This window comes from Channa argus, chromosome 3 (genome assembly GCF_033026475.1).
Source record: "Channa argus isolate prfri chromosome 3, Channa argus male v1.0, whole genome shotgun sequence".
NCBI classification, from domain to species: domain Eukaryota; kingdom Metazoa; phylum Chordata; class Actinopteri; order Anabantiformes; family Channidae; genus Channa; species Channa argus.
The window spans coordinates 27,001,167-27,013,781 of record NC_090199.1 but is presented as its reverse complement, the minus strand read 5'-3'; the positions used below and the strand labels follow the sequence as shown (position 1 = coordinate 27,013,781).

General features: G+C 40.7%; 1 protein-coding gene across 3 annotated transcripts in view; it reads left to right on the top strand.

The window, feature by feature from the left end:
- LOC137123996 (ras and Rab interactor 2-like) overlaps positions 1–12,615 on the top strand; it is a 35,315-nt gene that overhangs the window by 14,021 nt on the left and 8,679 nt on the right. For 2 of the 3 annotated variants that reach the window (XM_067498542.1, XM_067498544.1), the window contains exons 3-8: positions 2,318–2,412; positions 2,675–2,873; positions 2,969–3,083; positions 5,159–5,231; positions 5,902–5,993; positions 8,961–10,379. In XM_067498542.1, the coding sequence (XP_067354643.1) occupies positions 2,318–2,412; positions 2,675–2,873; positions 2,969–3,083; positions 5,159–5,231; positions 5,902–5,993; positions 8,961–10,379 (1,993 nt within the window). The remainder of the gene's footprint in view (positions 1–2,317; positions 2,413–2,674; positions 2,874–2,968; positions 3,084–5,158; positions 5,232–5,901; positions 5,994–8,960; positions 10,380–12,615) is intronic. The other variant, XM_067498543.1, reaches the window with a different exon arrangement.

The following is a 12,615-nucleotide window of genomic DNA, read 5'->3' as shown; positions in this document are numbered from 1 at the left end:
TCAAAGTGAGAGAAATAAGTGTTTGTATGTGGCAAGTGGTGATTTCTGAACAAATAAATAAATGATTTGACGTGCTGGTTTGAACTTTTGAAGTGCGGGTTGGCAGATTTGTTTCCTGGCTGTGACAAGTTGTATCCTAATTCCAGTCATCTCTCCAAACTCAAATAGCTGGCTTTACAATTATATTTAAAATAAAGACCTAAAGGTGGCATCAGTTATCCTACTCTCAACACTACATTATAAAACATATTTTCTTCGATGTCTATTTCTTTAAAGGCCTTGTGTATGTTAATATTGTGCTTTATTGGTGCACATTCACCACCAAATGTTAAGTTAATCCAATTGCCAAAAAGAAATTGACCTAATAAACCTGACAGCTTTTGCAGCCTGCCTTCTGTCCCGGATGTATCATGGAATTCCATCTGTTTGATTTGTATCTTCATTTACCCTATGAGTGCTGTAAACACTTGTGTCCAGCTTGTGAGAGCATTCCTGTTTCATTACGCACAGGCTTTAAAAAAATGAGAGAACCTGATTTTCCAAATGTTGGCCTCATTTTGTATTACCCACAGTCTACCATTACTAATTCAGGGGCCATTCGATTTATACTGCCACTCATACTATTTATAGCAGCTGGTTTTAGAGTTCTCACAGCTTTTGATGAGAAAATGACACATTGCTGAGAGAGGGCGCTGGCTGTTACTCCAGTTTCATCCATTTTTTTGAGACTGATAGCTGGTGGTGTCCACCAGGGCCTAAATTTAAGCATCACCAGGCTGCGTTTGAAGTTTGTGATCCAATAACACTGGAGCTAATTTGTCAACTGGATGTTGTATAATACAGTTTTGAGCTGACATAAAAGCAGGAAGTCTAAGGTTTTACCAGAGCGCACTCCACATGGTCCTGCCTGTGATCACTTTTTCGACCAAGAGCCCAGTCGGTGAAGAATAATTTAGAAAAGGATGCCTCTCACTGGTTGAAATGTGTAGTGACAGCATTGCTTCAGGTGTCAGCTTGTTTTCATTGTATGGACCAATAAATGTTTGCTCTACATGGGAGGCCTTTCCTTTAACACATTTCCGATAGTACGATGTAAAATTCATGTTGCCCGGTTATGTTTGTAAAAATTATTGATACTATCCCATTTTTATGTGTCATGTCAGTCTAGGAATAAAAAAAAAAACCACTAGGTGGAATTTTAATTTATTAAAACAGCTCAGGTTAATTTAGGATCTGGAGGTGGTAACGTCAACTTTTAAGAAACAAAGATGCATTTTGAATTTGTAACTTTTAAAAGTTTATACTTAAGAAGAATTAATGAATTTGAGTTCATTAATTAATGAGTTTTTGTAATTATTTTTGTAGGAATTTTAAACTCCTTTTAATGATCTGTATGTATGCTCTGAAATGTTCTTAATGGTTTTTATTGGCCATATATATCTACCTTACTTGTATTGTTAATAGTTTTGGTGGTCGTGCATTTTACACTCCCCGTGTGCCCAGACCCCACTTGACAATTAATAAGCCTCTGTGCTCCCACTGTACCAAGGCTCTATTTAAACATTCTGTAAACTACCCAGACAAAGGCCCTGAGCTCTATGTGTAATAAAGATCCTTCCATTAATCAACCGAGGTTGCCAAATTTTTTTTTGTTTATGGGATGTCAGCACTTTACCACCTTGTTGACTGGTAATGTCTTGACAACAAACATTTCCCAGAAATTCTTGTGAGGTTGAGATTGTAAATCTGTCATCACTGTTTGAATCCTAAAATAGTCAAACACACTACAAAGGCTTCATCCTATATTGTCATTATTATATTTCATTCATTTCCACTCTGTATTCAGCAGACCAAATACTGCTAAAAATGGTTTCAAATGACATATCGTTGTCTTGCACGATCTTTCAAGTCCAACCGTCCTGATTTATTTAAATGTTTAAATTTGCCACATGCAGCCGTGCTGTTTAACATAGCAACTGTTTATTTATTTCTGTCACTAGGAAAAATGGCCTGTGTCCCTGGAGTCCAACTTGGGGAAAACTTGGGGAAAACTTTAATTCCTACAGGCAGGAAACACAGAGACAAAGTGTTTGGCTCACATCCTGTAGGAAATAAAGTCCACGCACAGGAAAAATTACTAACTGCTGCCCTCCCCTTTGTTCTACATTTGAGCATTCTACTCTATACCAAGCGTCTCAGTTTCTTAGTTTGCAATATATTTTGCAATGCTGTCAGTTTCGTTGGCAGCTCATCTCCCTCCTCTTCTCCTTCTTATGTTTCCTCATCAGTCAGTGTCTCCCATTCTGTCTTCTTGCAGCTGATTGACACGTTTGCACTGGAGATTGGGGAGCTAAAGAAGGAGATGGTCCAGTCGTCTCCAACAATCGACAAGGAGCCCATGGGTCTACAAACGTATATCTCTTTTCTGAACTTCAACCACACTTTTAGCTTTTTTGTGTTTTGTTTCCTAATAGTACTTAAAATGTTGCCTTTGTGAGGAAGAATATGTTTCCATCAGCTTGTTCTGCCTAGTTTTGTATCTGGTATCTTCCTAGAGCTGTTTTATTTCATTATTTAAAAAATATAAATTAAGTATTTACGTTAGTACTCATTTTCACCAACAGATGGAGCAAGTGTTTTACTCCATTTTTCTCCGTGTGTATCCTTTTGCCAGGCTGGAGAGTGAGGTGAGTGGAATTTACCTGCAGTCGCCTGACTGTAGCAGGGTCGGAGGTGAGAGGGACTCTGGGTACGACTCTTTGCGGAGGAGGATGAGCGTGTTGGACAGATTGGCTCAAACCCACCCAGTGTGGCTACTGCTGGCGTTCAGTGAAGAAGAGGCCCGTCACGTACTGCTCAAACAGCCACCAGGGGTGAGGGGTTGCCACCCTGACATACAGTTGTCACCTTCTTAAACTACCTAAGAGTGCTTCATATTTCATGACATAGGATTTGCCTTTTGGTGCAGGTTTTCCTGGTCAGTAGGTCAGCTGCTTTGCAAAGGAAGGTGCTGTCTGTGCGTCTGAAAGAGGATCAGTCAGGAGCTCCCATCAGCCATTTCCCTGTCAGAGAGAGCCAGTACAGTAAGTAAACTGGAATTTTAAATGGTTAAGTCGTACTGCATGAAAGGGAATAGTGTTGTTGTTAGGATAAAATGTTAGGATATAATCATTTACATGATGCCAAATGGATTGTCAATAGAAAATATACACATAATATATAAAAAGGGACAAATGTGTAATTAACAGTAACAGTTTTGCTTGTAGTTGTAATCAGACAGCTCTACTTTGGTCTGATTATGTCTTGTTCAGCTACAACCACCTCTGCAGTCATGCTGTACTCTATGTCAGAGATGAGTGTCACTTCCTGTCACTCTCTGCTTACTGTGTGTACCAAGATACTAAGAAATGAAAGTGCAACCAGAAGAACATTGGTTTAGGTCAGTTATATGAGCAGGTCATTGTGGATCCATGTTGATTCTTAAGCCCTTTTGTATGTATTTATGTACCCTGCAAACTTGATCGTGACTTAACAACTCTTTCATATTACCATACAACAAAATCACAATTTAAACTACACTAATGCTTATAAAAACTGCTGCAGTGTTAGGAGTTATTCATAGAGATTTGGCAGAGTCGACGTAGGATGACATACCAGCTGTGGATTTTCCCTGCTGAAAAAACAGTACGCGTGGTAGGGAGGGGCATGCCATTGGTGTGACGTGGATCAGCTGCTCTCCTGTTGGCTTGTAGCAATCTGCAAAGTGCTGCTTGAAGTGAGAGTCATGCACGAACTACTTCAATTTAAGAATGGTTTCATAAAAACTACTAGACATTTGTCCTTTGCAGAGTTACTTTGCTCATTGAAATGCAAATTGGGGGCGACTGTGGCTCAAGAAATAGAGCAGTCATTCACCAATCCCAGGGTTGTTGGTTGAAGGCTTGGCATCTCCGCTCACATGGTGAAGTGTCCTTGAGCAAGACACTGAATCCAAAGTTGCACCTACAGAGTTTAGCTGTAGAGCCTAGTAGCTCAAAGCTTACTTGATGAACAACATGTCATTGTTGTTTAGACGCCTATAAATTTCACGCTGTTGGTGTAACTACATTAAAAGTCAGTAGGAAACACGCATTGGAGGTGTCTTACACTTCATCTTACAGTTACATCTTCATTATGCTTTGCTTAGAAAAGAGATGGGGACAGTGTACCAATATTGGAAAAAGTGCACAGATCATTTACATAAGAGAAAGTAGCAATAGCACTAAGTAGAAATACTCTGCAGTCTAAATGATATTTGTTTATGAGTGAAAGTACGTTATTTACTTGTGAAATGCAGTGAAGTCAAAGTAGCAGAATTGTAGTTAATTACAGTACTTAAGGAAATGTATTTAATTGCCAAAGATAAATGGGAGTCCAAAGAGTAGTGTTTCATTGCTTTCCCCACAAGGCCGTGTTGTTAATGCAGCTAACATGATTTAGAGCCATATCAGCAGTTTTCTGATGCAGTGCATAGTCACAGCATAGCTTTGAGTAAATGGTTAATGTAATGTAGGAGGTAATATCTTTGCCTGGGGACAATAGGGTGGTTTAGAGGGTCAGCAATGACATTGCCATCCCAATTATGGTGCATTCTATACATGATAGCACAGAGGCAAATTGGTACAATAATCTTGCCTTTACAACCCGTGTAAAAGAGGATAATGAAATGCATAATATGAAGTGAAGTTGGGGCACGGTCTCAAAAGCTCTTTAAAGCTAAAACACAGTGGTTCATAATACGAGCAGGAGTTTACATCACTGCAAATTGTATGGTAGAAACTATTCACTTTTTTTAAATGTTGAAGTAAACAGCAAAAATACGCCAAGTAATCCACCAGGAATGCACGGTTGGAGGTACATGACTGGCCAATGCAGCACCTTGCTCAGTCATGTTCATCCAACATTTTCCACACACAATGCTCCTTTTGGTCCCAGTGCATTCTGTCTTGTTTGTTAATAATAATCATGATGGTTGTAGATTCACTCCTGTATGCTGTATGCTACAGTAACTTGATGCTATATTGGTGCTTGGTGCTATATTTGTTTTATAATTGACTTACAGTAAGTGACTGACCTCCCTATTTAAAGATTGATCTGCTCATATGCCATTTGATTGCAGCCTTTTCTCTCGAGGGATCTGGGATCAGCTTTGCAGATCTGTTTCGCCTAGTAGCTTTCTACTGTATTAGCAGGTAAACAAAATGTCTTTATTTTTTTGTCTCTCGACATTATAACACGGCCTGCCGTTTGTTTTGCTCTGTGATGAGATGATGATTTGATGATGGAAACTCCAAGGATGAAAATAATGTTTGTTGAGTAAGCAGTCAGCTCTTAGCTGCAGAGGCTCTCACTTCTTGTTTTGGCATGTGCCAACTCAGGAGACTCAGATGTGGCATTCATACAATACACAGGCAATAAATGACAGAGATGAAGCTCAAATCCTAAATTTCACAAATGTTTGGAATTTTTTTTTTACCATATCAACTCACATTAACAGTTCCAAAAATGTATGTACAGTATGTATGTGGTATATTTGTAAAGATTCATATTGATGGATTTGTAGTGGAAACAAAGGGTTTGTCAACATGTTTGTATTAATGATGATGGAAAGCAATTTCACTTCTCTGTATGCCAGTGTTCAGGTTTTGCTTTGCCAACCAGTATTATGTCATCAACACTTTTGTTAGGGGAGATCATTATCAAACGAGGATAATCTGTGTAACTATAACAATAAAAAAAACAAAACACTAATAAGACTTATTAGACTTTTTAGCCGATCACTAACAACTGCATGTTATCATTCTGTCATATCACTTTTTGAATCGTATTTATTGTTTTATGGCCTGCTTTTGTTTAACTTAGAGATATCCTGCCTTTCACACTCAAACTCCCAGAGGCCATTGCATCTGCCAAGACTCAGAAAGAGCTGGAAGAGGTGGCTCAGCTTGGAGCAGGTATCCTCAATTATTACTTTATTAGTTTGAAGTTAATTGTGAACATTCATCTTGATTGAGCATGCTTGTGATTTTCCATATTTAAACTACAAATCTGGCTGCTGATGATTTCTGAAAGCATAGCTACCCCGATCAGTTTACATGTATTTCTACCGTCAGAACTAAAACCTAAGTAAGCAGATGTTGCACACAGGGATTCGAACCCACTACCTTCTGCGTCCTAACCCAGTGCTCTACCACTGAGTCACCAGGCCCCCTTGTAGCTTTACTTTTTATTGTGCCTAATTCTGTTCGATGAAAAAGTTACTCCACCTGCTTTTGCAGTCAGTCGAGCAAAAAAAAAATAGAGATTAAACAAACAGTATTTGTGTGCACAGATTGTGCTTATGTTTCTTGTCAAATCACACTGACTATTTGGGGTCTTGTCTTTATGGTTGATTTAGTCACTTGGTTTCTCTCATGTTGTTCTAGGCTCAGCTGCAGCTGAAACTGCAGTGAGTCAGCTCCTTACAGTAGAAGCCTACAGCATAGCTTAGTGCTTAGTGTGGGGGACAAGGGAGTGGCGAATGAAAATCTACAAAAGGCTTTTTGCAATGTGCACACACATACCATCTCACCACGTTCACGTGTATATGGATACACACAAGCCTTTTAAAATATGAATGCCAGTGGAATATGTACACATGTAACTTGTTACAAAAATGAAAAGCTGTTATTGTATTTGCATGTGCCTGCATTCCTGTGAATCGAGGTAGGTGTAACGCTGCTCTGCAATGCACTGCTCTGTTTAAATGTGATTTATTGGGGATGAAGTAGGAAAGTGTGAGCCAGCTTCGGAGCCCTTCTAAGCAAACTCCTACATTCCCTAAGGGAAACCGCCCTTCTCCACTGGACGGCTTCTATTTAAAGCCAACAAGCATGTTGCCTTGATCTTGCGTGGAATCTGGGCCAGCACATGTGAAACACAAACACATGTTGCACACAGCTTCAGGCATTTGAATCTAGTCTTATTCTAAACACATTTTAGCTGTTTATTGTAGCCACTAAAGATGGTAACTAGCACAGTAATAATGGCTTTTTGGTTTACCACTTTAATCCAGACTCTGTTGGATGGATTGCCATGAAACACCAGAGGAATGGAGGAGGCAGCACTGTGGTCAAGCTTAGTTAGAAATTTAAGCCTGTTTTATAGTTTTATACAAGTAGGAGCTGGTGAACACTATTCGAATGATACTCTACCGTATTTTTGCCAAATCAATATAAATGACAATATGACAGTAGTACCAGTCAAATTAGCATACAGACTTTACAGCCAAGAAACCTCAAATTTAAAATAATAAGCATGGACATCATATTTCCATAATTTATCACTTGCTTACATTACAGAACATATGCAGAAACATTATCGTCCAAATATGTCATCACTATTGTGTAATTTCATAATGTTATTAACGTGACAAAATTCTCATGATGTAATGTTAACAATGCTATGTGGTCACAGGCCTACTACTGTGTTTTCAACCTTGTCTGAATGTGGTGTAACTATATGTGTGCACAAAACCACACATGAACGCAGTGTAAGAGCCATGATCGAAAGTAAATATACAACACATGTGCTGACCTATTCTCTTAAAAGCATTACTGTCAGCAGATAAGGTCAAACCTAAATTCCAAATGTTGGTGCTTGGGTAAAAACACTGGTTTGGTGCTGATATAAGGTCACAAAATAGCTGCGTAACTAATGACATGTCTATCAGCCTGGGCAATCTGAGAAACATTTACTTTTGTCTCACTGTTTAATGTTTGTCATTTTGATTTGCTCTTAATGCTGTTGACTAATATTGCTTGTTAAATTATACTGACGTTATAAAGACATGTTATCAACCACAGCACTCTGCTTAGAATTTGTCAGAGGTGACCAGTATAGGCAGAAAACTGGGCCATATTTGCACAATGTCTGCCCATCTCAACAGTAATATTGTTTCGATACGTGTGTGTGGTATTAGATATAGAAATCAGCTAGTGCGGCAATTAGGTCATTTGTGGCTTACTGGATGTGTCAGGTGGTCATTGCTTTAATGCACTAGTTCGTATACCACAGGCTAATTTCAGTCTTTGGATACTGAAGGACTCTAAAACTGTTCCTATTTTTAGGCTGCAGGGCCACTAACCGCTGGTGTTATGTTGCATTCACTGCATGAGGAGTAGATTTTAGGTATTTAGAGAGTATATAGAGTAGTTGAGTATATAGAGTGTATATTTGCATGAGGAGTATATAATTTTCACTTTGGTGACTCACTCTGTATTAACTATAGAATGTGTTTGCGTTGTACACCGTAGAATCTCTATTATTATTTATTATTATTATTATTAACGCTGCCTGTGTTAGCGTGAGGAATGTTTTCCCCAACGGCTGAAAACAATGGAATGATTGAGTGGAAAACCACAGAAGAAAATCAAAATAGAATAACATGAGGCCGAAAATCCTGTAGAATTTGCAGACTCCTCTGAATGCAGCATACATACAACAGTCCTACAGCTGCTCAACAAAGGGAACTAGTCTGTATTACAGCTCTGTGTAGAATTATGAGAGGAAAACGGAGCAGGAAGGAGCGGAGGAACTGGAACAATGTACTATGTGGTGTGTTCAGTGCCCTCCCACTCTGTGATTAGCATGGGCGACTCCCTCTCTGTGTCTCTGGCTGAGTTTCTGCATCCAGTGACTCAGTCCCAGGAAAGACAGGGCTGAACACAACGTTCTCCTCTCACCAGTAAGCAAACAGGGAAAGCGGTACAATTAGGAGTAAATTCTGAATGTGTTGGTGAGTAGTAGTTGAGAATGTCATTTGTTGTCTATTGCAATTTTTCTTCAGCTGGTTTTATAATTTGAGTTCTCTTTAAGGAAAAGTACATGTCTAGCCCGTAGTTAATGTTTGCCTCTGAGTGTATTTGTCTTGTGTGTTTCAGGCTTCTGGGACTCTTCCCTATGCACTCAGCGGTGCACCTCCCCTCACCCTTGTCACCGGCTGAGCCGTACCCTTAGCCCCCAGCGAACTAACAGGAACAGGGAGGTCGAGTTGTCACAGCATAGACATCCCTGGGCTCACTGCGACAGTGCGCCCCCGACCTTACGCTCACACGCTCCACCGCCTTCCCCTCATCTGGAGAGAAGACACTGTAGCAGTCCTCTGTGCTTTGTGAACCCCGTGTTTATCCAGACTCATCAACACCACCTCTTCTGTGAGGAAGACTCTTCTTCACAAGCCACCACGTCTGACAACAACCCAGAGAAAACGGTGACATTACCTGTGAAGCTGTTAGGCAGCAGTGAAGGTAGCGGGCAGCACACAGGCGAGATCAAACTGAACAGAAAACCTAGGTCCCCACCCCCTCGCCCTCCTCGACCCCGCTCAATGCCACACCGGCGCCCCGCTCCACCTCCACCCGGACCTGCAGCAGCTACCATTAGGCCCAGTAGCATGACTGAGACTGTTGCTGTGGCAGCAAAGCGAAAACAGTCCTCCAGTAGGCGGCCGGCACCTGCTCGACCACCAGTGAGTGCCAAGCACAGCAGCCTGTCTAAACGTGCCAGCTCACCGATCTCTGTGCCGTCAAACCAACCACCTCCAAGGCCTAAAAAGCCTGATTTGGAAGCCCACCGTTGCCACATTGCCCTGGACGATGAGACAATTGCCAGGGCCCTGACTCGTGCCAATCTTCCAACCTGCCAGCATCCACCTGCCTTCCCTGCTGATGGATTACTACAAAACAACACTGGGAGTCCGTCCAATCCTAATGAGAGAGGATCCCAGCGGCTCAGTGACATGAGCATGTCTACATCGTCCTCTGAATCACTGGAATTCTCTCATCCTCCTGGATTCTCCTTGGACCTGGCCTCCAGCCCGTCTCAACACCTTAAGCACCAAGACCCAGTAGAGGACAGCAGTGAGGAGGATGAGGACGTGGAAGAAGATGAAGAGGAGGATTATGGGGTTGGTCTGGAGACCGATCTCGAAATGCGCGTCCGTCCATCGTACAAAGCACAAAAGCTAAAGGTTGGCGTGAGCCTGAGCGGGGGGTCATTTGTCCTCCACAGGGCCTTAAAGGGACGGTTCCGTAAGGTGAGCGGCATGCTGCGTTCCCTAATGACCCCTGAGAAACGCGCAGTAAAACGAATTGCAGAGCTGTCCAGGGACAAAAGCTCTTATTTTGGCTCCCTGGTTCAGGATTACAACAACTTCGTTCAGGAGAACCGAGGCTGCCACACATCGGGGATAGATTTCCTGCAGACTCTCAGGCAGTTTCTGACACAGATGAAGGCTTACCTGCGCCAGAGCTCTGAGCTGGATCCGCCGATAGAGTCCCTCATACCTGAGGATCAGATTGGTAAGTCAGCCAAGAATACTCAGAATCATTAAAACCAGGAAGTTGAATGTAAGTTTCGACATTATGGGCTAGTGTGTCCTGTGTCACATTTCCTCATGTATACGTGGGCGCTTGTGGTTAATGTTTTAGTCATATTCCATCTCCTGACCAAATTCAGATCAGACAATTCTATTAAAAGTAGGTCATCCTTGGTGTTGCTTCAGAAAAACATTTCACAATGACTTCAGCTACTGACAATGTTCAGTGAATGCTGACGCCTGTCAGTGTCTTGAGAGTCCAACTTACTGGTTAAAGTTTTCCATTACTTGGCCTCATTATTGGTGCTGAGTTACAGAAATGCCATTATTTAGTGCCTCAATTATTCTTTGCCTGTGCTCACAATTCCTTTGGAAAGCCATGAATTGTATTTGAATATACTTTAAATAAGGCTGTGTGTCCAAATGTGTCATTAGAATGAAAAGCTGTCATCAAAGTTCTCAGGTGGTTTTTGCTTGAATTAAAAGTTTTATGTTTAAACTTTTGAGAAATCTTTTAAGTGTAGTTTTATTGTATTTCAGATTTCTCTTAGTTTTTTTTAAAGGTTGTAAAGACCTTGCTGTAAAGCTGTATTTAGGAAAACCCCTGGCTACCTTCGGCCGCTACAGTCACATTGAAAATATGCTGTAGTGGCTGTTTTACCCTATATACGCAAAGTCAGAGCCAGCTGGGGTTAAATGCTGTAATGGTTTATTAGCAGATGGACAGTTACTCATGGACAGCCAATTGCCAACTTGAAGTTTATATTATGTACAGTTGACTTAATTGTTACACATTCACATGTAATACAGATTGATAATTGGTACATGGTCAAAAGCTTGTTTCAATCCTCATTTACAATACACTGTTCAACTTTTATATTTACTTCTTAAAGAACTTACTTTGTTGTTACTGTCAATAGTGTGCCATAAAGGACCACATACCAAATGCATATATGTCTCCAAGTGGCTCTTATGGTATCTAGCTTAGTCCTGAGCTATAACTGCAATAGGGCTTTTCTTTACTGTACTGGATGATATCAAAATTCTTGACCGACTGAGGTTACGATGTTAGTAAAACAGTAAGTTTGTAGGCTTGAGCAGGTCTATCAAAAGGACATTTCAAATTGTTGTGGACTACTGTATTTGCATGACTATGTATGCATGTCTTTGCACTCATCTGACATCCCTTGTTCATTGTAAACAATAACAGCAAAGCCTTGTTTGGAGACAACAGCATTTGCATCTGTGCTAACAGACCACAGATGCTCACATAAATGCTCCCTTTGGGGAGGGCAAATGTTAAAATGTTTTCAACAGCAAGCAAGGAAATAAAGTTTCAGAAGATAAACAGAGCTGGATTTTCAAACTATGTTAGAAAGGAGATTATTAGCTGTAATTTTTTTTCCCCCTGGAAAGTCCAAACAAAAATAAACAGATTACGAGCAAATGTCATGACATCATGTTACAAACCCAAACAATATATTTTAGAGAGAGAAGTGAAGCTGAGCTCTCTGTTCTCTACTCCTGAGTGTTTACTATAGGATTCGTGAGTGTAGTTGCGTTACCACTGAAGAGCTGACATCTTAGGAAAGAAATGTTGAAGTTTGACTCTAAATCTCCACACTTGCAGTGTCTGGCAAAATAATTGGTCCAGAGGTAGCATGAGCATCAACTGTTGGTTGTCTGTAAAGGGAGAGTGTATGGTTGTCAACAAATGCCTTGAGTTATAGCCATAACTGGAAAAGCACAGATAGGAGGATGGTATTGTGGTTTTTGGATTAGAAAACTGTGCAAATGTAAGCGCTATTTAAATGTGCACTTATTTAAGTATATATTTGCTGGTCTTGAACAGGCTGTAGCCTACAGTAGATAAAGCCCTTTAGGAAGGAAATGAGTCACTGTCCACTTACAGGGAACGTGTGTGTGTGTGTGTGTGTACGTGTATGTACGTAGAGTTTGACCATTACAGGAACCCTCCTTGTGTACACTGTAGAATCTGATATAATTATCTAATTATTAAGTAAACACTTCAGGACTTCTCTTGTTCATGACTCTAGATTTATTAGCCTTAACTGCACGCAGTAAAGAACGGCACAGCCCGTGCTACACGTGACTACACAGGATTTGGCTCTGGTACACGCTACGCTTCTCTGACTCACTGCAGACATAAAAAGTTCCCCACAGAAACAGGATTCTTGCATGTGCATGTTCGCCTGTTT